Raw genomic sequence first — 23621 nt, 5'->3', positions numbered from 1 at the left:
TGCTTGAAATGTGAAAAGGCAGTACAGACGTTAATCTTACCTCAATAAGATATTTGTTTGGGATACCTATCTCCCTTTGCTATGTTTCAGCATCACTGAGCTAACATCTGTTATGGAATTTTGTACCTGAAGGGGTGCTACGTCCACGACAGTGAGCCAGGATAAAGGAAATGACCGAGGGAGCTCTCTCTCTTTAGTCATTAAGACACACGCCTCGTAAATCACTGTCTTGTGCATTTGAATGACATGAGTCCATTTCCCCCACAACTTATCATCTAAGACTGAGCGGATAAAACTCAATTTCTGGACCTAGGAACAGGAGAAGTGGATATTTTAGACCACATGACTCCGGTGGGCAGAGTGGAAACTCAGCTCACGACAGGTCTTACCATTTTCATACCACTGTGATAAGCTCCCACAGCTGCCCCCCAGCTGGCTGGGTTCCGGTGTCTCCCACATGTTCAGATGCTCTGAGGGAAAACCACCCAGTTGCTCTTTGTTCCCGGCTGATCTTCACCAACACAGCTTTTCCTTCCGGGATGCTTTTAAAACTTTTCATCTCCGCTTCTCCTTAGCCCTTGCCTGGATATGACCGCGTCCTTTCCTGACCAATAGCCAAGCTTGAGCAGACTCTGTGAGGAGCTCTCCTTACTATTTTGTTTTACTTCCCTCTTCCCAGTGTCTGTCAATGTTTTTGTGCCCAAGAAGAGCTTCCAGAAGCTCGTCAGTCACGCCCTTCGCTATGCCATGGCATATGACAGCCTGAAACAGCCAGCTGGCCTCCCTCTGTGATATCTCTTTTAGCAACAACTTTTTGGAGATAACAGTTTCAGATCTGATTGTAATAAAATTGCACAGTTTCTAGTAAACAGAAACCAAAGTGAGACAGCATTTGCTCAGACCCTACTGATTCGTAAAATTTCAAAAACTAAAAGTATATGGGACTCAGGTTGACCTCTGAACTGTTTACATAAGAGGGTGGGGGAGAGGTCATTAAACAAATGAGCAGCATGAACAAAATTTAAAGAGCTTGATTGGTCACTTTATTTTTAAACATGTTAACACATAAATTATACGCATATAGTCCTGATGAATCAGAATTTATCTATTCATTAAAAAGAAGAATCTAATAGCACTTAAACTTAGAAATGCTTTTCTAGCAATTAGTTCAACTTACCACACATACTTGACAATAATATAATTGCGGTTTTTTTTAATTCTATAGTTCAGATTATATTTTTCTCTAATTTAGATTGGCTTCCTTCCATTTAAACTAAATTAGTTCAATCTTACGTCGGGGAGATTTACACCAGTTTCCTCAACTGGCTTCATTACCCTCTTTATGCCCTGATTCTTTTAAAGGTCAGTCCCTGAACTGGAAAAACTCCATCCTCCCGCATTTTCACTCCTCCCACACCCTGCCGAGGAGTCCAGCTAGCAGTGAGAGGTGGACCTGCCTAATCCCCAGAGCAGACTGTGCCTCAGAGTAGCGGCTACAGTGAACTCTGGACAGTAGTTTCAGGGTCTAAAAGGCAGACCAAATACACTTTTCATTGAAAGGGTCTCCAGCCACAGGGGAGTATCAGCTCTCATAATACCTGAAAACTCAAAAGCCCATCGTGCCTCCTCTGCGCTCCTACAGCTTTGTGATTCTGTTTTCTATTACAAAGCTTAACCCTGTCTTTCTTCCTTTGGAGAGCTTCCCCACATCTTTATCTTTGCACTCTTCCCAACTCCCCCCTCATGTCTTATTGAAAGGTCTTAAATGTAGGAAACCATTAATAAATGTCTACTGAATTGAATTAGACCCTCTAGTCAAACCCTACATGTTCCACACGAGGAAACCCGGTCCCTCAAGGTTGAATGCTCAGTGTCATCTAGTTAGTGTCAGAGCCGAAAATCAAGTTCAGGTCTTTTGACTCAATCTATCCAAATGCTACATTTGGTCAAGAGACCTTGGCTATGAGCCAAGGTGAGATCCAGTGACCAAAGGATGCTGTGTTGTTTGTTTGTTTCTGATTTCTACTCATATTTCATTTTTCTGCTCTCTTTGCTGTTGTTGTTTTGTTTGTCTGGGTTTTATTAAATGAAAGGAGCAGAGGGAGAGAAGGGCCTATGGTCTCTTGGGCTAACAGGCATGGCCCTCCCCTCCCTCTGTTCAGAATGCATTGCATGCTGGACTTAAGGTATAAGCTGGGCAGGGAAGGCAGCTGGGAGTGCTGGGAGAGGTCAGAGGTTGGGACCTGTGACCCATGCATCCCACCCTCATGGTCAGGGAGGGAGCTTCTTGGATCTCAAATGCAGCTCACCCTGAGGGCCAAGGGCTGGGGGTGGGGGAACCAAGACCTGGGCTCCAAGCCACAAAGTGAGACCCCAGGCCTGACCCAGGCCCCTTCCCACCCCAGAAGGAGGAAGGAGCAACAATGTCCATCCACTGGAGAGTGCAGGGCCATGGGGCAGAGTAACCAGTCCCCTCACCATGGATGTCCCAGACCCATGAGTTTGTTTGTTTGTCTATATTGTTTTTGAAGCCGAGAATCTGAGACAATGCCAGCAAAATTACTCTGCAAAAATGTCTTAAAGCGTTCATTAAATTGTAAAATGTTATCGCTAGAAAAGTCTTTAGAAATCAAGTAGACAAGTTTTACAAATGAGGAAAGTAAGGCCTGAAAACACAAAGTCCCTTTTGCATTATAATACATTCCAGCATGTTTGCCATTAATTAGTCTTGATATTATGACTGTCTGTGCAACAGCCTAAAATTTTTTAGAGACACTCCAGATACGTTTTAATAAAGCAATAAAGCTCATGAGGACAACCAGCCAAACACTTCCTCCCTCTGCTCTTGTCACTTATCCTTGTTACCTGGATTTGGGGCTCACTCAGTACTTATTTATTTTTTCAACTGGAACAGAGCCATATCTTCAACTAAGACAACAGGTCTTTGAGGCCAACAAATGTGAGCCCAAAGGGATAGGAATTTGGAATCACACATTTTTAGCATTCAGAGATAATTCAAGATAGTTCAAGCACTTTCTAAGTGTTAAGCCACCAGGCAAGTATTTCTTGCTACCACCATTCACCTATAAAAATATTTTATTGCTAAAACATGCTGCATTGCCTAAATATTTTTGAGAAAAAACATGTTTACCAATGGGTTCTATAGAGATACAGCCTCAATTTTATCAAGGATCCAAATTGTAACATCAGTATGCAGAAACCACATAAGTATGATTAATAGGTAATTTATAGAAATCCATTATGTGGCTGTTCATTAACTCAAAAAACAGAACAGAATGAGAGGAAATGGTTTTATATTTCTACAACAAGGATTTAAATTATCTATGAAGAAGAATTTCCTGACAAATACCAGACTTGGTTACCAAAATGGCCTTGGAATTTCCTTCTTTACAACTTTCAATTTATTATAACTTCCTTTTAATACAGGGTAAGAAGATTTTGTTGTTGTCCTTGGTTTTTGTTTGTTTGTTGAAACAGAATCAGATTGTATGGCTTCTTAATGTTTATTCATCATCATACGTCAAGGAACAAATTCACAAAATAGACCTCAGCTAACTAAAAATAAGCCCTATTAAACTCTGGAACGGGTGAGCAGGGAATCTCTAGAATTCCCTTCACAGGGGAAGATTTAAGATTCCATTACCAGCAGCAGGGTGCCCAGGAAGGGAGAGGGGAAACAGAGGAGGCAGCTGGAGATGGTCTGTCTAGTGGAGGAAGGAAGAGAGTGCCAAATAAATCTGCTCATCTCACAGTTCTGTCCCCAGCACTGTGCCTCCCCAAGCAAAAGTCAGGTCAGAAAAAACAGTGGAATCCCTGCCCACTTCCTTCAAGTATTGTTTTCAAGGTCTTATAGTACCTTGAGACAATATACAGGAGAAGCTCTGTACTGTGAGCATTATTACTAAGTTACTCTTCTCATTTAAATCTCTTTGCCTCAGTTCCTGTTTGCTTTAGGGCTCTGTAATGAGAAAAGCAAACGCTAAGGTTATTGTGAGGTGAAGGGGTTTCCTGAGACTGAAAAGGGACCACTTCCTGGCTCCCTTAGGTATTTGCCTTGTTATTGTCTTCTAATTGCTTCTTGTGAGTAAATCTTGCTCTTCCCAAAACTCTTAACTTCTCCATGATAAAAACCTTGATATATATTTTTTGTGTGCGTTGTCCAAGAGTCTAAGTCTACGCTGAGCACACAGCCACTCATTTGTAGTTGATTTACTTTTCTGCAGGAAGGCCAGAGCACCCCCACATATTTCCTCTGGGTACGCCACCAAGTCTTCTGTGAATGAGCACACAAAGGGACAGCAGAACAAGTATTAATTTTGCATATGGCATTTGCAACACAAAACATGAACATATTTTTCAAAAAAAAATTAAATCACATCTTCAAAGCCATGAAGCTAAACTAGACAGTTACATTAAGAGTTTTTATCTATTCAGTGTATGTATTTAACACATATGTTAAATGTGTTAAGCAAAGACTGCCTTGACCACTGGATGATAATGCCCTTGTCACTCTCGGGCCCCTTATTCTGCTTTATTTTTTTTCACAGTACTTATCACTGTCTTACATTACATTGTATTTTTATTTATCAACTGTCTCCACTCCCACCCCTCAGAACACAAGCTCCATAGAAACAGGGACTTTGTCTCTTGTTTACTGTTATATTCCCAGTACCTACTTGTGATTCAGTCATGTTTGTTCAGTAAATGAATGATGAATAGACAATGTTCTAAGTCATCTCCCCGCCCCTGATCTTGACAACAAAACAAGATGGGAAAAAGTTTAGTTAATCTTAACTGGCACCAGAATTCTTCTTAGGAAAATAGGAAACTATTTTTTATGATAATAATAATATCTTTTTGAGGTAGAGGATAAAACCCAAGAGCCAGTATTTGAGTAAAATTTCCTTTCATGAAACAGAAAGTGGAGGTAAGGAGAAAACAGGAAGACGTAAAACTGGGAAGAGGAGAACCAGCAAGCTGTCAGAAATCTTCCTGACTATGACCCTGAAGCTTCATTAACATTCACTACACTCGTGAATGCTTTGTGTCAGTAAGTTCTGTAATGCTTAAAAGCAGGGGCTGGGGTTCACAACTGTGTAGGCACGGAGTTGTACGGAAATGGCACACTGGGAAATGGGAGTCTGAGAGGCAGGGGGCATCCTTGAGAATGCAAGGCCCTCTAGGATTTCCCAAAACTGTGGCATTCCCTAAATGGCAGCTCAGGGGAGTGAAGTGGAATCTTCCTTTTATGTCACCGTTATACATTATCTATGCTTCATCACTCATATATACGGGATCTCCTTATACGTCGCTGTATTTCACACTGGCATCCCTGATAGGTTATATGGGGACTTTGGTTGGGAGATATGAGGGTTATGTAATCACATGTGTTTCGCCATTAATTAATATTTCTAGTGAAAGTGAACACTTAATTCCTCTCCATTGCCTCAGGAAAGGATAAAGAAAAGGCAAGACCTTCAGGCCTTCTGCAAACTATACCCTCGCTTTCATCTGAACCCACTGCAGGATGCAGTGCAGAAGAATTCAGATACGGTCAAATGAGCATTCACCCCCACAAAGAGAAAAGTTAACTTGCCAGTTTCATGGCAGAAGATACATGACTCCTGGCCTGGAGACAAAGACTTTATCACTCATGGCACAGCCCGCAAATAAATTCCATGTTCCCATCAGTTCTTCTTCCCTCCCCTCCTCACGTCACATGGGGGTGACACAGAGGTGGGTATGGGTGGATCCTGCACATGCCATGGATTTGCATCACGTGTGAAGAACCCCAAGTTTAGGGAACTCCAATCTTTTATCAAAGGCTGCCAACAATCTGCCCAACCTTTGCCCAAGATGGAAACATCACGTTTATTATACTGGACATCAAATAATCCTAGCTTCTGCTACTTCTTGCTTTCCAAGGCTATTCACTCTGCATTCTTGAAAAGGTAGTCCAGAACAAAAGACTGTCAGTATATCTGCTCAAAAGACTTTCATCAATATAAAAGATTAATGGAGAGTTGCCTCTTAGCCAGGAGCTATCCACATAAAGGAGACCTCACAAGTATGTGCTGGGTGGTAGAAAGAGTTTTCATTAAGAAGAATAAAAAGGTGATAAGATTCCTCTTCCTCCTGGAAGACACCTTCCTTTTCTTTTGTTCTTTCTTTCCATGTGGTTAATAGAATCACATGACCTCCTGCTCAAGAGGCAACTCAATCTTTGAAAGGCTTTTGAATACCACTATGGGGTTCAAAGGAGAAGATGTATGGAGTGGCCAGCTTAGCTTTTCTGAAGTCTTTAGCCATTGAGGAGAAGGGTTTTCTTTTCTGTGGGATCATCATTCCAGGACTCTAGTCACTGCCACAGTAGTAAGACCAAGAATTCAGGATTCCCGTACAGGTTGAAATGAGAAAGGCCAACCAAGAGGGTCACTGAGCTGCCTCTGGCATAGAAATTATGCTAAAGGAGTAACCAAACCTTACTAATGATCCAAAATGGGAAATAGAGATTGAGACCAATGCCCTGGCCAGTAATAAAGTAGGATTTTCCTGGAATAACCTCTGTGCTTATATGATTTAGACAACTGAGGTAACAGTAGGCAGCTGGGGGTCAGTTGGAGGATTCAGATCCCTAACCATACCCTGTTGTGACTAAAGCCCTCATAGTATCCCACTCCAGCACCACACCTGGACGTCCATATCCAATATTTGTTTACCTGCCTAATTCATTGCCACACCAGTTCTTAAACAAATCACTTTCACACGTTCAAAAATCTCTAGGAGACTCTTATCTGCCCTTGTCTCAAGTCTAAACTCTACTACCTAGTACCTAAGGAACACATTAGTATGTAATAAGTGGATTTAATTTTTTAAAACTTTCTTCTAGGAGCTGATTGCCAAATTTTTCTAATTCCTCCCAGACAGAAATAGGACTTAATTTTAGGTCAATAAATGGTGAGTGTAGCTACTCAGGGTTACCCCAAATTCTAACCTATCAACAGTGCTTTCTTTTATTGCCTTTGCTTTCACTTATACAAACTCTTGATGCCCTTAGAGTTTGCGTCCCAGTCTATTACCTGGTTCCATGCTGTTTTGTACAGGACAAGTCCCCATTATACAGAGTCCCTGTTGATTATATAGTTGTGCAAGAAAGCAAATTACATCACAACATAAAACTATTCACTTAGGATCACATACAAATATAATTTCCAAAGGATATACTCCAAATCCATAAAAATGATTACTTCTGATTAAGAGGTGAAAGGGAATGGGATGAAAATGGTGATTAAATGGGCCTTCAGGTTTATTTATAATAGCCTTTTGAAAGAAGAATGCATTCGTGTTGAGGTAGATTGTTTCCAAAGGTGGCTACAGCAATCTCCCCCATGACACTGACCCTTTCTCATGGGACATTGCTGTTCCTCTCATAAAGAGGGAGAGCCTATTTCCTGCCTCCTTGAATCTGAGTTTAGTCTTGGACCAATATAATGTGATGGAAGTGACAAGGGGAGAGCTCCACAACCTCGCCTTCAGGGATCCTGAAGCTTTTGCTTCCAGTCCCTGGAAATTCTGAGGCACCATGTGAAGAAGTTTGGCTTCCCTACTAGAAAGAGCAGAGGAGAGTGCCTGGAGGCTGAAGACGGAGGAGAGAGAAATCCCAGCAGTCTACTCAATCTAGCTAAGGAGCCAGACATGTGATTGAGACCATCCTGGAATCCATTACAGGTGAATGAGCATGCCTAGTGGAGGTGATCCGTTCTAACTGAGCCCTGCCGAGCCAGTCACAGAATTATGAGTAAATAAAGCTTGATTGTTGTTGTTTTCAGTCACTGAATTTCAGGCTGGTTTGTTACACAGCAATAGAAAATAGTTCTGTTACTGGAGTTATTCAAAATTACTTTTAAAACATAAATAATCTCAAACCTTTCTTCCTGTCTAACAACAAGCTTCTCTCTTTTTCCCACCTCAACTTCATGTCTCCAGTGTCTCCACTCATCTAACTGATGATGCAGTATCTAACAAGGCAATGAAAAATCAATGCAAATCAATGCAAAATCAGGGCAGAGTGATTAAAATGTGAAATTGAAAATCTTTCAAAATACGTAAGAAATCATGAAGTTGATGAAGGTAATGTTAAAGAAACCCTTGAGTCATGGACAAGTCCTCTGACAAATGAGAATCTGCAGCTGGAATAGTTAACATTCGAAGAAGAAAAAACTCTACACAGATGATGGCACAGTAAGTGCTTCAAAAGGGAATGATTTGAATGGCAAAATTGAAGAGAGGCTCCTGGAAAACTGATGAAGTCCTCAAATATTTTTGCAGTAATGACCCTTTTTATGATTTGCCCGCAGAAGTCAAATGTAAAAGGACATTGTATCATGATACCGTGTAATTTTGTTAGAAAATTACGCTTCTCAAAGTCAACACTCGATTCATTCTTTGTTCTAAAAGTTAACATAACACTGACCAACTAAATTTTGTTAAATGTAAGGTCAATTAATTTTAATAATTTTCTTACATTGTTTAAAGATCAAGTTTCAACCAAATCTTTCCAATTTTTTAAAGATTTTATTTATTTATTTATTTATTTGAGAGAGAGAGAGAGAGCATGCATGAGCGGGGAGTCGGGGGCAGAGGGAGAAGCAGACTCCCCCCTGAGCAGGGAGCCCGACGGGCTGATCCCAGGACCCTGGGATCATGACCTGAGCCGAAGGCAGACATTTAACCAACTGAGCCACCCAGGCGCCCCCAAATCTTTTCACTTTCATTGTCCCTATTTTAACAGATTCATTTTAAGTGGATTTGGGGTACCAATTATCTGAGGAAACTAGGGGTCTCTGTAAAAATCTTCAATTCGTCTCCCTAAGTAGCAGGTGTAGCCTGAGATCATGCTTTACTAACATCCCCTGGATAGTTCCTCAAACCTAAAAGTAAGCAGATAGTGGGGACTCACAAATTCAGTAAATGTGACAACAAATGACCCACTGATTGATCGGCTTGCGTGTAGGTTTTTCCCACTGAAGAACGGTGCTTTTCCATTATCCATCCCTCACCCAATAGGAGATGGCATTCGTTCTTCTCAAGACTGTTCATAGCAGGCCTATTACAAACTTCCTGCTGAAAGCACTCTGAAAGGCTGGATACATTTAAAACCAATTCAAGCATGTAAAGTCGTTTTAGGAAATAAGCCCCGCGTCCCAAGGGCTCAGCTGAGTAGGGCCGTGTTTCAGAACAGGTGTGCCACTTCACTGAACGGGAATTTGGAAATGTCAAACATTAGAAGCACTTCAGAAACTCCGACTCAACCTGCCCGACAGTTACACTTGTGGGCACGTGTCAATAAATGACTCGCAGAGATAGGTATTTGAGAAAAGCTCTTGGCACAGATTCAGAATTCGCTAAGCCAAATCAGCATGGTAGTTCTTAAGGAGACTACACCTTTTTTGTCTTGTTTTTTCTTTTTTCAATTTTACTTCTCAAAAGAAACTTTATATTTTTTTTAAAAATTCACCTTCTATTACGTGATAACCAGTACAAAACAGTACAAAACAGCGGTGTGTGTTTTCACATTCCTGAAATTCAGGCTTTTTCAACTTCTTTTGCACACCCAGTTGCAAGAGTAATAAGCATTGGGCTGTTTTTCCTTGTCATTATCGGGGTTACTTCCATTCCTTTGGAAATTAAAAACTCACAAGTACAAGCTTGGCTGCAAGTACCCTTTAAACGTGGCGGCCCCTCCCAGGAGGACACCATTCCTCCTGCAGCCCATCAGTCCTTCTAGAGCAAATGCAAACAGTACTTTCCGTTACAATAAACTGTATCCAGGAAAACACACACACACACGCACACGCGCACACGCGCGCACACACACACGCACACACAGACGTGCTGTGTTGCCTCCGTAGCATAGCAGCCCGAGAAAAGTTTACTAGCTTTAGCCAATTGGAGGCTGTGGAGCTGAGCCAAATTCGCATGTTTTTCTCCGCCTCTAGATGAAGTCATGATTAAAACACGGCATTGGACTTCTTTTATAAAGGGATAGAGGAGGAGGGAAAAAAAGCGACACCTGCAGGAAAGTGCCCCCGTGCCAAGGAGCACGAGGTTAGGAAGTGTGCCCCTGCTTCTGAACCCTGAGTGGTTCTCAGCTCTGTAAACTTCGCCTCCCACTGGGTGGAGTAGGGCATTTAAGAGCAGTGGGAATGCAGTTCCCCTGATCAGTGTAGCCAGTTGTTGCCTGTCTGAACCTCTGCCAGTCCTGGAGAGCAGTGCTCTGAGCTCAGACCAGCGGGCCCCTCTCTGCACCCCCACTGCCGTCCTTCTTGCCGGAGAAGCACGTTCCCACCTGTCCAGCCATGGGGGAGGACCTTGCACAAGCTGAGAAGTTTCAGCACCTGGGCTCTGCCACGTGGCAAGAGAAGCCAGCCAGCCCCAGCCTAGCGCCCTCCTCCACGCCGAGCCCCAGCCTGAACCTGGGCAGCACGGAAGAGGCCATCCGGGACAACGCGCAGGTGAACGCCGTCACAGTGCTCACGCTCCTGGACAAGCTGGTGAACATGCTGGACGCGGTGCAGGAGAACCAGCACCATATGGAGCAGCGGCAGATCAGCCTCGAGGGCTCCGTGAAGGGCATCCAGAACGACCTCACCAAGCTCTCCAAATACCAGGCCTCCACCAGCAACACGGTGAGCAAGCTGCTGGAGAAGTCCCGCAAGGTCAGCGCTCACACCAGGGCGGTCAGGGAGCGCATGGACAGGCAGAGCGCGCAGGTGAAGCGTTTGGAGAACAACCACGCCCAGCTCCTCAGGCGCAACCATTTCAAAGTGCTCATCTTCCAGGTCAGTGCCCCCTACTCCTCCTCCCACCCAGCTGGGACTCCTCAACACTCGTGATCTCAGCCAGCCTGGCTCTCATGGCCATTTGTACATCTGTCCTGCCTGGCAGGGATCTCACACACACGCACACACGGCGTTGTCTCCCCCCCCCCCCCCCCCCCCCCCCACCCTCTTCAGCAGGAGGCTGTGGGATCTGCACACAGGGCTGGAATTTCTCAGGTCACTGCAGCCACAACCCAAGGCTAGTAGGCCGGGGTCATTTGTTAGGGAGCACCTCGAGGCAGTCCATTCAGGTTGGGAAGGTGAGCAGGTGCATGCACCCTAGTCCAGTTCATTTGCCTGTCTGCATTATGAACTAGGGACTTTGACTGCAGCTGTTAGCTGGACAGGGCATATTAATTCCGTGGCTGTTGATTAACTCTGTGGAAATGAGATAATCGCGAGTTGATTTTTGTCACCAAAAAGTCCAATTCATGACTGTTTCAGGTGTCTCTTTGGCTAAAAGCTACCAGTGTTTGGGGGACTAACCAAGTATTGAAGGCTGATTCCATTAGAGTTGAACTCGTCTGTTCAAGATTCCTTTTGGCCAAAGCAGTCTTTGTTGAGTTATTTTCTAGCCACTGATGCACTAAAAATATAGAGGGTAACTCTACAAACGCACTAGGTAGGCGTCCTATCACTCAGGGAAACCACAACTGGAAAGGAAAATACAAGCAGTGTCATCAGTTACAGTTACAAAGGCTAGTCTTGAATATTTTCTCTTGTAAATGGTTGCCTTAGAATTAACAGGCCACTTAATTTTTTTTTTTTTAATGCATCAATGATGCAATTAATGTAGCAAGAGGGTATCTGGGGACAGGGAGATTGCGTGGGGCTGTTGTTCGGCCAAGTGGCGGGCGTTTGTGAATCCAAGGACGGCCCTGCCTAATGCTGGAAGCCCTTCGGCCCAGTGGAACACAGCCAACGGCAGAGCCCAGGAAGCGACTGCCATCCCTGCCCCAGGGCTGTCTCCTTGTGACCAAGTGAATAGGAGAGGATTTCAAAGCCATGGAGGGGAGAGGCTATAACCAACTGTTTGATTGTGAAAGGCACACAAGAAGAGCCTTCATCTCCCAAGGGAGATTTAGAAATTGGAATTTAAACCGAGGGAGCCTTCTTTTTTCTAAATGAATCTGCTCTGCCAAGTTAGAACCTAAGCCTCCTTCCCTCCATAAAAGGAAAGGCTCATCTGGATGCTTTTTTGTCCTTCCCAAATTGCACTTGATGTAAAGCTTCAGGCAGCTGATGTCCTCCTATACCTTGCAGGCTCTTGCAGCCCAGACATTTTTTAGCTTTTAATGCAAATGGAACAGCTTTTCATGCACCAGATGAACTGAAAAGAGATACGGTGACGGCGCCTTTCTTAAGCCATATAAGATCCTTACTTTATTAGCCTAAAAGATATTAGAAATCTCAGCTCTCAAGGCATTTCTAAATTAAATACTGATCTCCAAACAAAACCAAACATGTACAGACATGTTTAAATCTGAGTCGTCAAAGAAAATTTTCCTCCTTCCCATATGAATCGGGGAGATTATCTCTTGTCCTCTATCCCTTAGTTAAGGGGGCGGGGGAGGTACCTAGCAGAGGAAAATCATAATTTGTCAGGATCGGTTTATGTTTCATTTTGCCACGGATGTTCTGTAGATGTTGGGGGCGGGGAAGGAGAAGATATGTGACTAAAAATTCAAGAGAATTGTAACTCTGACATTTAAAAAAAACAACGGTTGGGGAACTTAAAGACTCGGGCTGCCGTTGAGCCCTACCACAGTCTCCTGTTTTGCCACATTGGAATGACAGGTGTGAAATTGTAGCCAGAAATGGTAGCAGTTCTCCATATAGTGAGTAAAAGGTGAAACAGGGGTTCTCAAGAGCAAGGTGGAAGCTAAGAGACTCCAAAGCAATGTGTTCAGGCTCCATTCTGCACCTCTTAGCAAGCTGCCCCCAAGGACCCTTTTTTTTTTTTTTTGAAAGAACAGTTTGGGAGACAAGGAACTAAAGTCAAGGAACTGGACCTTTCTTAAGCCATGGAAGACGCTTTAGTAGCCTGAAAGATATTAGAAATCTCAACTCTCAAGACATTGTAAGATGATTATTTCGACAAAAACACATACAGGTGCAGTTTCTTAGTGGAAGGGTTGTTCTTTCTCTTAAAGTAGGGTCTCCAGGGTAGTAATTACGCCAATGGGTGAACTTCTGACTTGTGCTAGAGAGTGCTCCAGTTTCGGGGTTGAGAAGCTCTGTTTTGTCACATAGACACTGGTTCATATTCTAGTTTCACTGCTTGCCAACTATGTGATCTTGTGCACACTTTGTAGCTTCTCCAAGCTTCTGTTTTCTCATCTGAACCCTGAGGATATTAATAGGAACAAAACATTGTTGAGCTCTTTTAGTAAGCCCTGCATGCTCTAAGTGTCTTTCTGTGTATTATCTCATTTGCCCCCAATTTACAGATGAGGATGCTGAGATTCAAAGATGTTGCTATCTTGTTTGACATTATTTGGTAAGCAAGCAGTGTGGCCGGGATGGGAACTCACATGTAATTGATTCCAGTGTGTGCTCTTAAACATGAAGGCTTCTTCCTTCCTGCCTCTCTTACAGGGTGAGGAGTGACTGGAATAATCTATTTAAAATGGTTGGTGACTGGCATGGTGTCTAAAGGAATAGAAGCTCTTCCTGGGTGGATCTGAAATGCATTTGCACAGAGTGGAGGCTATACTTTTGCTTGGTTAGAAATATGGCTCTTGAGTAAAAAATGACCCCACCCTACCCAAGACCTTAAAACAGCTATGCTTATGCTTTTTAGTTGGGACTTATTTTGCTTATGCTTTAGTTGGGACATTGTATGACAACTATCATGTTGCAATCCATATTATGTCCCAACATACCATGAGAGCAAAGGACTCTGCCCAAAGGGCCAGCCCAAAATAGACACTTCTAGTGGCAGCAGTCTTCAGAGTGGCAGAGGGTGGGTAAGAGAGTAAGGAGGCAGATAATACACCAGGTACCGCATTATAAGTAATTTGTCATTTTCAGTCCACTCGAACCCTATGCTAGACTTTCCTTTACTAAATTCATTGGTTTTCTAATTTAAAACAAAAAAAAAATTGATGTGAAAATTTAAAAAAAGAGTAAAGAAAATCTGTCGCTTTACTTGAGCATATTTAGTACAGTAGTGTTCAGACAATTAGGTTTCCAGTTTGTAAAGTCCTGTTGTGTCCTCCAAAATCTGCAGGTGCTCTTTGGTTGGTCACTCGGTTGGTCTACTAGGTACTTACACATTAGCATTTTTTAAAATTCCAAACTTTGTCCTTAATTTGTCCTATTTAAAATACATTATTTATTAGGTGCCTGAGTGGCTCAGTTGGTTGAGCATCTGCCTTCAGCTCAGGTCATGAATTTGGGGTCCTGGGATCAAGTGGGCTCCCTGCTCAGCGGGGAGTCTTCTTCTCCCTCTCCCACTGCCCCTCCCCACCGCTCATGCTCGCTCTCTCACTCTCTCTCTCTCAAATAAATAAAATCTTTAAAAAAAAATAAAAATAAATAAAATATATTATTTATTTATTTATTTAAATGCATGCTGAATTTTCCACATCGCTGAGGCTTTAAAGCCTCTCATGCCTTTGGCAATTACTTCAGATTATAGCCAGTAGTCTCTAAAACTGGAGAATATTCATCTCCCTTTGAGCAATGAAAGAACTGTAAAATCCTTGTTAAACTTAGCAGCTTTTCTTTTTACATTATTTTATAATAGCTTAAGATCAATGTTTGAATTCAAAATACTGTGACAAGACCCAGTATAAATGAAATAAGACTCAGAGGGATTGGTGATCTAAAAGCAAATGCTAAAGACTAATAAGACTAATGCTTTTCCTGTAAGTATGGCTATCTTTACCTAAAAATGGAATTTAGACAGGAAATCAGTGAATTTACCATTAAAAGGGAGTTTTCTCTGTTGATTGAAGAGCCTAGAACCTCGTAGGCAACTGGCCGCGAGGGGGTGGCACCCACTCATGCCTTAAGGTTCTAGCAATGATTATCTGAAAAAGCAGTTTGGGAATGATTTCCAATCTAGGGAACAAAATGAGAGTACTCATGGACAGCTTACACTTTCATCCACATAAAATTGTGAAATTGGGTGAAAAGAATAGAGGTTGGGTGTTTGCTGTGGACACATTCATGGAGAATCAGGCCTATCAGTGTGTTCAAATCTTCATCATTTGGCTTCCTTCAGTGAGATCAGAATTTGAGAAAAGTGCTAAAAGTGTAACATCTTCAGACTATTTTAAAGTTGATTTTTTCTTAAAGACGGTACTTTATCCAAAGCCACTGTTCTGACAACCGCTAAATTTTTACAGCTGTAGAAGAAATGGGAATACAGAAAATCAAAGACACGTTTATGTGAAAACTCACCATGTTTATGTCGCATTGATTAACGTTCCCATAATGGGGAATTGGTTTTGATGTGTGACTTATCCTGTGCCCTTTGAGTTTCCGAGATAAACAAAATACTCTCATTGTTATTATTTGCACTTATTGAATGTGAGCACTGCCTCAGGCATGTTAAGTGAATAACTGATTATTGTTTCTTCAAAAGAATCATTACTTTCTCTCATTTATTAAAAAACTAGACTGTTTCTCAGATGCAGTCCTTCCACGTAAATGTGGCCCCGTCCATTGTTTTGCAATCTGGATCTGTTAGAATTGAATGAATGAAAGACATTCTCCAGGGCATCTCAGGTCCTACAGTTTGGACTCTTGCATGAAATGAAACCTATTTGGCGTCAGTACACTGGGAGATCTCGTCTGAAATTTGTTAATTATTTTTCATGGGATTTACATTAATATCAAAAAATCAAACATCTTGGAGCTGGAAAGAACCTTAATAATCATTTAGTTTAACCTCACTTTATATCAAAGAAAGAGAGGCCCTGAGAAAGTGACTAGCAAGGTTTCCTTTTACTAATAATAGAAATTATAGAGTCGAATGGTAAAATGAGTAAAAACAAACACTGTATTCCCACTATGGCAAAGTTCATGTTTACTGGGTTTTCTTCACCAGCTTTTAAATAATTCAGAATGATTTGTTTTCCGTTTTGTGGTGGGGTTTTTTTAGTTTTTTGTTTTTTGGGGTTGTTTTGTTTTGTTTTGTTTGGTGGGTAACAAAGAATACCTAACCAGTGTGATCTTAAAAAAGAATTGAACCCTTGATAACACTGAAAAATAATGAAACTTTTAAATCCTCCACAATGTGAAAGACTGCTCAGGGATTATAACTAATGCATTTTATTCTTATGACTTGCTGAGTCTACTGACAGCTGGCTTAGGGGTGCAGTTCTAATCAATGGCTTTATCCACTTGGCAATCTATACCGCAGAAACACAAATTAGAGAAAACCATCAATGTGTAAAAGAGACCTATAAATCAGAATGTCAGGTGGGTATAGTTCCATTTTAATAACTAGTATTTAGAGATTATTGGATAAAACATCCCATGGACACAAATTTATGGTCCTCATATCCCTTCAGGATGCCACCACATCCCTGTGGGACTGTGACGACTGTAGTTAATTTCTTCTAACGACAGGGATCCTAAGTTAGGGACAAAAGAACAGATTGCTGGCTTCTCTCCCCTCGTTCAAGCTTTGTCTCTAGGCTTCCTTTTCTAACGCTGGTCATAGAATCTCCTTCTCTTTCAAAGTGTATGCTTTTGTATATGAGCAAAGATTTGCTTCCATGAGCTCCAGCCCGAGAGGTGCTTGGCAAGTCGGCAAGTTTCTCTGTGTTGATATCTGCATGCACAACCAGGACGGTTAGTTCGTGAGAATCAATATAAATAGCCAACAAGCTAGAGCGTAAGGAAGAATGCCACTTCTCAAGAATTCTTTCCATTCCTTTTCTCTTTCGTGCTGCAAGCACATCATTCATATGTGTTTGAAGTGGGCTGTTTAATTCTCCCTTCCTTTGAAAAACTCCTACGGGTTCTCGTGAAAGGTTAGAACCTGGAGCAGCGGCAACTCAGTGACGGCTGAGTACCTTTTTGAAAAGAAATCTGTCGGGCAAACAGTCAGCCGCTCTCGGGGGACTACTAGGTAGAAGGGCCAAGAAAGGATTGCAGCCCACCAAGGGTTCTTCATGCCACGTTAAGGAGTCACAAACCCGAAGTAGATACATGAGTAACTAGCAGAGTCGAGCAGTGATGGAACGGAGTCCGTAAGCTTGGCCCTCCCCCCGGAAGGAGCCGTCGGTATTGGACTCTGTGAGAGAAGGCAGATCAAAACCATGAGGACGGGAGGCTGAAGGGGAAGTGTCCCTTCACCTGTAGACGGGTGAGCTATCGTCAAATGTTTCCATGAGGATCCGTGAGAGGACCGAGCAACGGCCCATGTGCAGGGAAGACTGGGCCCCCGGGGACAGTGCAGTTCTAGAAGGTCTGCTGTCTGAAATGCCAGCTGAATTTCCACCATCGGAACAGCTACTTCATAGTCCAACACAGGGCAAGCAAGAGAGATTTTGAAGAAGCGTTCGTATTTTCCTGCTTCTACAGATGCAGAACGGAAAGGTAAGACTGCGTGTGCTCAGACAGGAAAGGAAGGGGCTTGCCCTCAGACTGGATGCCATGGGCCGCCGTAGAATAAACGCTGTCCGGCAGACAGAAAACAGAATACGGCTCAAGTAATAACAGTGACAACAGAAGCATAAAGCAGTTAGGCAAAAAGACTTATCTCACTTGTTTCCACAGCCAGCTCATTCTGGATTATGTCTGTTGCCACTGGGTTTATTTTCAGAGTTGGCGTAAGCGCTCTTGAATCAAGGTCCCAGGCATTCCTTGGAGGAAGGAGTTCAACAGGTCTCCCTCCATCCCTCAGCTGTGCTTCTACGTGCCATGTGTATCTACCAGATGTCGCTGCTGACTCACCTGACCTTGCACTTTCCTCAAACCTGTCCCCAAAGGACATGTCACGAGCAAGACCAGAGTTTCCGACTCAACAGGAACTATGCTGTCTTAATAACAAAACGCACATTTAAGAAAAAAGGCAGCATTGTTTAATTCTAAGTACAGTTACTATGTTTCCCTCTCTGTTAAGGTTGAAGAAAGGGAAGTCATCAGGGTAACTCTCTGATTACCTCCGGAGAGCTTAGACCATACAAAATGTATCTCTGCTCTGGGAACCAAGGCTTATTTTTGTAGTTTCCCACCCAAATTTCTGCTTCCTTCACTGAGGACTTGCAGTAACATTTCACTGAGTTCTTGGTTTCTGCAAACAGCTCCTGTCAAAATCTCCCAGCCCTCTCGTCAAACCCCAGAAGTAATTTTGCTTCTAGACTAATAAGCATTGGGACCTTAGCTCTCTCTATAGTGGGCCTCCCTTCCAGTGATGCTCATCCACTGAGAATGACATCCTTCCTTAAAAATGGAAACCACTGTGCCCCTTAGGCCGAGGTTCTCCTCATTTCCCAATGGAGCTACAGTCAACGAACTTCCTTCTAAGACACAGAGCTAAGCCCATTCTTTTGTAGTCCTCAAGCCTACCCAAAGGGTAGGGCTAATTTCTATTGCAGTCACCCACAGGCCTTTCTTAGAAAGCCACCTTAGCGAACAGGTGCTCATTCAGGAAATGGCTATTGAGCTGCCAGGAAGTATTCTAGTCACTGGGGCCTAACCGTGAACAAGAGACAAAAATTGCCACCCTCATGGGGAGTACATGCCAGTGAAATAACAGCAAGATAAGACTTGAAACATGGGGAAGTCGCTCTCTGGAAAAGTCTATGTCATCAACGACTCATGGGAACCCCATACTCCTTTCAATTTTTTTTTCTTTGTCTTTTATACTGTGTTCCTGACACTTTCTATTACATTCATAATGGGTGGTTGTGGAGAGAGCTTTGAGAAACGGAATCTGTGATTTCTTTACTCTAACGGAGATTCTATTTAACCAGATTTTCTGCTATTTACCTCTACCCAAGACTTTATCCTTTGTTTGTAACCAATTTACGGAAAGGACCATGGTACCAGTAGGTGTGTGTGAGGGGAAGACACGGGGCTGTATCTTTTCAGAGTACCACAGTTATACTATTCAGTGGTTAATAATGGGAGGGACTTTTCAGTTTCTCTAAATCAAACTTTGTTCATTTAGCTTTTGTAAGCAAAAAGTTAGGAAGTATGCAGGCAGGTACACTCCTACAGCATGTGTTTGATCATAACCCCAATGTTACTGACTTTCTGGTCAATCAAAATTGCAAAACAAGAAGGGAAATTCTTACTGTTAACACAAACTTTACAGGAAGTGTAGATCCCAGACCGACTTAAATGTACGAAATCTGGTTATTTTTCAAACTGAGAGTCTACTGGGCAGTCCACGATATAATCCAGACATCAAAGCTCTGGTTGAAGCCAGGGTGGGCCTGGGCTCTGAAGCCGGCCCACCTCGGCATGCCTACAGAGCCCCAAGTGTCCCTGGAGTGCAGTTTGAAGGCTGCTCATTGAGGTCAAATCCTCTTGTTCATATGCAGAAAAAGCTGAGATCCAAGGAGATTATTTGCTGAAAGCCACCCAGCCATTCAGCAATCCAGCAGAGACTGAGACTCAGGCTCCTGTCACACGTTCTTTCTACTGTGCCATTTCTTCCCGTGAACATGTGAAGACGCCTTGCTGGCTGGCTCTCGTTAGTCCAGTATTCAAAGATTTATTTAAAAAATGAAAGGGATTCCTATGCTGGGTGACCAAGTCCGTCTGGATTTCTATCCACCCACTTAGTGTTGGAGCACCATTGCCTGTGCACTCTGGAGGCACGTTCTCGGGCTCTGCTCCCCGAGACACAGGGAGGGGCAGACCTTTGCCTGTGTGCTAGAAGCTGGAGGAAGAGGTATGCTGGAAATCGTGCAGGGAAGGGGGCAGATTCCTGAGCTCTCTCCTCACTCTTAGCTCTAGGTGGGGGCCCAAAGTATTCTTGCCCAAGGAAGCCCTGGATAACAATAGAGCCTTGATAAGCTACTTCAGAATTCCTGCTCACGACTCTGAAAATGGCCATGGCATGCCACCTCTGCTTATTAATGCCCACAAAGGATATCCTAAACCACAGGGCAGGGGTGGGCCCCCAGTAAGGCTGGCCCTTGCTTCTCTTACTCTAAAGTTAGGTCATCAGAAAAATTAGTGTGCAGTTTCGAACAGACCCCAAGGTTGACCATACTTTTACTTCTGACTCGTAGCTGGGAGGGAACCCGATCAAGGCTTTACATGGTGTCCGATACCTGAGGACTTCCCAGTCCTCTCCCTTGCCCCCATCTTTTATCTTCTAACTCGGCCTCCAGGCTCTTTTGCAGTGGGATTTTGGCAGGGACAGAGCCATCTGACCTTGAAGGAGGACTGGAGAGAGAGGCCTCTGGGGTTCACAGTAACTTACTTTAGCTCCTTTATCTGGGCGACTTCCTGGTCTGTCAGAAGCACAGCCCACTTCCCCTGCTGCCTGTCACTGATAGAGCCCTTTGCCACCTGCCTTCCTAAGATTCCCAGTAAGCAGCCCTTGCCCCTTATCTAGCCTAGGGGATGACCTAATCAGTTTAGAATTAACTCCTCATGTTCTAGAAAACTGAAGCCACAAAGGTTTCGTTTCTATCATCCCCCTGAGCCAGAAAGACCGACACAGCAAATTACAGCATTTCAGGACATTTGTGAACTCTGTTATTAACATGAAATCTACATTGTCCATCTTTTCAGGAAGAAAATGAGATCCCTGCCAGTGTGTTTGTGAAAGAGCCGGCTTCCAGCCCAGCGGAAGAGAAGGAGGAGCTTCCTGATGAAAACAAGTCCCTGGAGGAAACCCTGCACACGGTGGACCTCTCATCAGATGATGAATTGCCCCACGATGAGGAGGCCCTGGAAGACAGTGTGGAGGAAAAGATGGAAGAAAGTAGGGCAGAGAAAATAAAAAGATCTAGCCTCCGGAAAGTGGATAGCCTCAAGAAAGCATTTTCTCGCCAGAACATCGAGAAAAAAATGAACAAGCTGGGCACAAAGATCGTATCTGCAGAGAGGAGAGAGAAGATTAAGAAATCCCTCACTTCCAATCACCAGAAGATATCCTCTGGGAAAAGCTCCCCCTTCAAGGTTTCTCCCCTCACCTTCGGTCGAAAGAAAGTCCGAGAGGGAGAGAGCCCCGCAGAAAATGAGACCAAGTCAGAAGACATGCCTAGCAGCGACCAGATACCGGATGAGCCGGAAGAGAGCTCAATCGCGGAGGGTCTCTCTGAAACGTCCCAGCCCAGTGCTGCGTTGGAAGGGAAGAGCAAGGAGGGGGATGCAGGGAGGGCAGCCTCCAGGGGGAGCAACTCGGGCTTGGATAGCAACATCGACTTGACAATTAAGGAAGATGAAGAAGAGGAGTCGGTGGCCGTGGAACAGGCCCAGAAGGTTCGCTATGAGGGGGGCTACCTGCTAACGTCTGAGGATGCAGAGCGGTCCGATGAGGACGCAGTGCAGCCTGCGGTGCTCCAGGTGGACCAGACCGCCTAAGTGCACAGCCCGCTGGGCCCAGCCTGTGCTTTCGTTTAAGTGGGTAACCAGAGTGCAGGACAGCCTCTACACACCTCCAGCACTGTCCAGTCTCTGCTGTGTCCTTGTCCAAGCAGCCACCATTTACGACATAGTGTGCACACACGACCAAGATTTACTCTGAAGGCAACCTGTCAGGAGCTCCACTTCTAACTTTTTCTTAGATTCTATTTTTGTAGAATTTCTCCAAGACTGCATGGAAGAGGAAATGGAGCAGCTGCAAAACGCTGATCAGTTTGGCTTAGTTAGAAAAACCAGAGGCTACTTAAGATCTTAGTCATGAAATGTGACTCATTTTTTTGTCATTCCATAAGCTTGCTGAATAGTGTACCAGTACCATATTGAATTTCCACAGAACTCTGTGAAGCTAATGATTGTATTTCAAGTGTGTGATATATAATATATATATGTATTTAAGCTAAAGACATAACTACTTTATATTTTAAGGAAAAAAAACCCCACTTTTAAAAAAAGGTGAAAGAGAAGGTCCAGTTTGTTATTCACTTAGTAGAAACCAGTGTCTTAGTGAAAATGAAGGAAAAAAATCGGAAGACTATAATAGTCAGCTAATAAAGTAAGATGTAGAAAAGCCAGGACTATCAGAGAAAGAAAACTAAGAAGAAGCTGGAAAATAAGAGAAACAGGACAGGAAGAATGCCAAAGAGAATGAAGAGAGGGGAAAAACTACATGCTTAGAAATAAAATATTTGCAGTATTATCTCAAGTATTCCATTCCTTAAATCACAATTCTAAAGAGTTTCATATATCCTGGAATAATATGTCCTATCTTCACAATATTTTTATTTTCTAATATTTTCAAATAATATAAAAACATAGTTTACTGTGTTAAGGCTGGATTCTTCTTAATAAATAAAAGACATTACAAATATTTCTCCAAGGAGGTTTAAAAGGATGTTGTCTCTTTAACAATGGAATGAACGTAAATCTTCAAAATTCATATGTACTGTCTTTTGTAGGAAGTTGGATCCTACTATTCTCTCATGTTTTCCAAATTTGAAATAACCTTTACACTCCAGATGATGTAATGTAGGTCTAGAAAGATGTTAAAATCAACAGGTTTGAGAAGGGAAGGATTTTGTTTTTCCTTTTTGTGCATACTGCTAATTTCATCCCAGGTCATATTTTATATATTAATTTCACAGAATATTGGTATGATTCTTCTGAAAGCATGCTAGTGTATATGTGCACATTTATTCAGACAGGATAATTTTTACTACTGCCTAACATACTAAAATATTGCTTTATCTATTTTTAATTACAGAACGCTAATGTTTTAAGAAAACTTTTAAATTTTAGTTTAGAGACAGTTGTACTAGGGAGCAAACTCCCTGCCTTTCATATGTACCACTCACCATAAGTAACCTTTACAAATATAAGTAATCCAAGACTGTATTAACAAACGATGCTTTGTGTTATAGAAGGAAAAATCGGATTAACAAACGTATTGATGGCCTAATCTATACAGCTATGTCCTTATTTTGCAATAATGTACCCCAAATATTAGATTGTTGAACTAACAATGGCTGTGTTAAAGACTAAATAAACCAAAAAATAAGTATATAACAATGTCAGTTTTTTGGCAGAACAATTTTAGAACAAGCAAAAAGAATTTATTTTTAAACTCTTCCCCCAAACGGAGCTGTAATGTTGATTGTTTCAGTCTTGATTTCCCCTATTAACTCTTTCTTTTTCCCGTGATCTCGTTTAGAAATCCAAGGCTCATTCTTCAAGTTTAACTTTCTTGACATCACCTTGCCAGCTCTGGAGAGCATCTGAATTTATTGCAGCAGCTTGATAAATCTGATAGTTCCATCTGCATTTTTATTGTTTTATACCAGACCTTATAATACCTTAAACAGCCCTGCAAACATGAATGTATTGAACTGTATGTTCAGTTTATTCACACAGAGAAACCTTTGTCTTCAGCGGCACCGTACACTTGGTAGAAGACTTAATTTCACTCTGGGCCCTAAGCTTGCCTATTTAACCTTTATGAAGTTGCTGTCACTTCTTGCAGCCAAAGAACTGGGGGATCCAGAGCTAATGGAATTTTTACACTTCTTTCCAAAAATGCTTATGCCATTTGTTCCTACAAACTATTTGCATGTCGGTGAAAATTCACACTTAAATCTTTTTAGATTTTACTGACAA

General features: G+C 42.7%; 1 protein-coding gene across 1 annotated transcript; it reads left to right on the top strand.

The window, feature by feature from the left end:
* The first annotated feature begins 10165 nt into the window (after positions 1-10165).
* On the top strand, positions 10166-23326 carry CAVIN2 (caveolae associated protein 2). Its single transcript, XM_021703054.1, has 2 exons — positions 10166-10862; positions 20616-23326. The coding sequence occupies exons 1-2, from the start codon at positions 10380-10382 to the stop codon at positions 21408-21410; spliced, it is 1278 nt and encodes a 425-aa protein (XP_021558729.1). The 5' UTR covers positions 10166-10379; the 3' UTR covers positions 21411-23326.
* The last annotated feature ends 295 nt before the right edge of the window (positions 23327-23621 follow it).

Source organism: Neomonachus schauinslandi, chromosome 3 (assembly GCF_002201575.2).
Source record: "Neomonachus schauinslandi chromosome 3, ASM220157v2, whole genome shotgun sequence".
Lineage (NCBI taxonomy): Eukaryota > Metazoa > Chordata > Mammalia > Carnivora > Phocidae > Neomonachus > Neomonachus schauinslandi.
Note: the sequence above shows the minus strand (reverse complement) of the source record. Positions and strands in the feature narration are given on the sequence as shown.

What these genes read in the sequence shown, in the direction of transcription:
- CAVIN2 (XM_021703054.1), top strand. Translation starts at nt 10,380, where the DNA reads ATGGGGGAGGACCTTGCACAAGCTGAGAAGTTTCAGCACCTGGGCTCT. An exon ending in TCAAAGTGCTCATCTTCCAG is followed by an intron (nt 10,863 to 20,615) that starts GTCAGTGCCCCC and finishes CCATCTTTTCAG; the next exon opens with GAAGAAAATGAGATCCCTGC.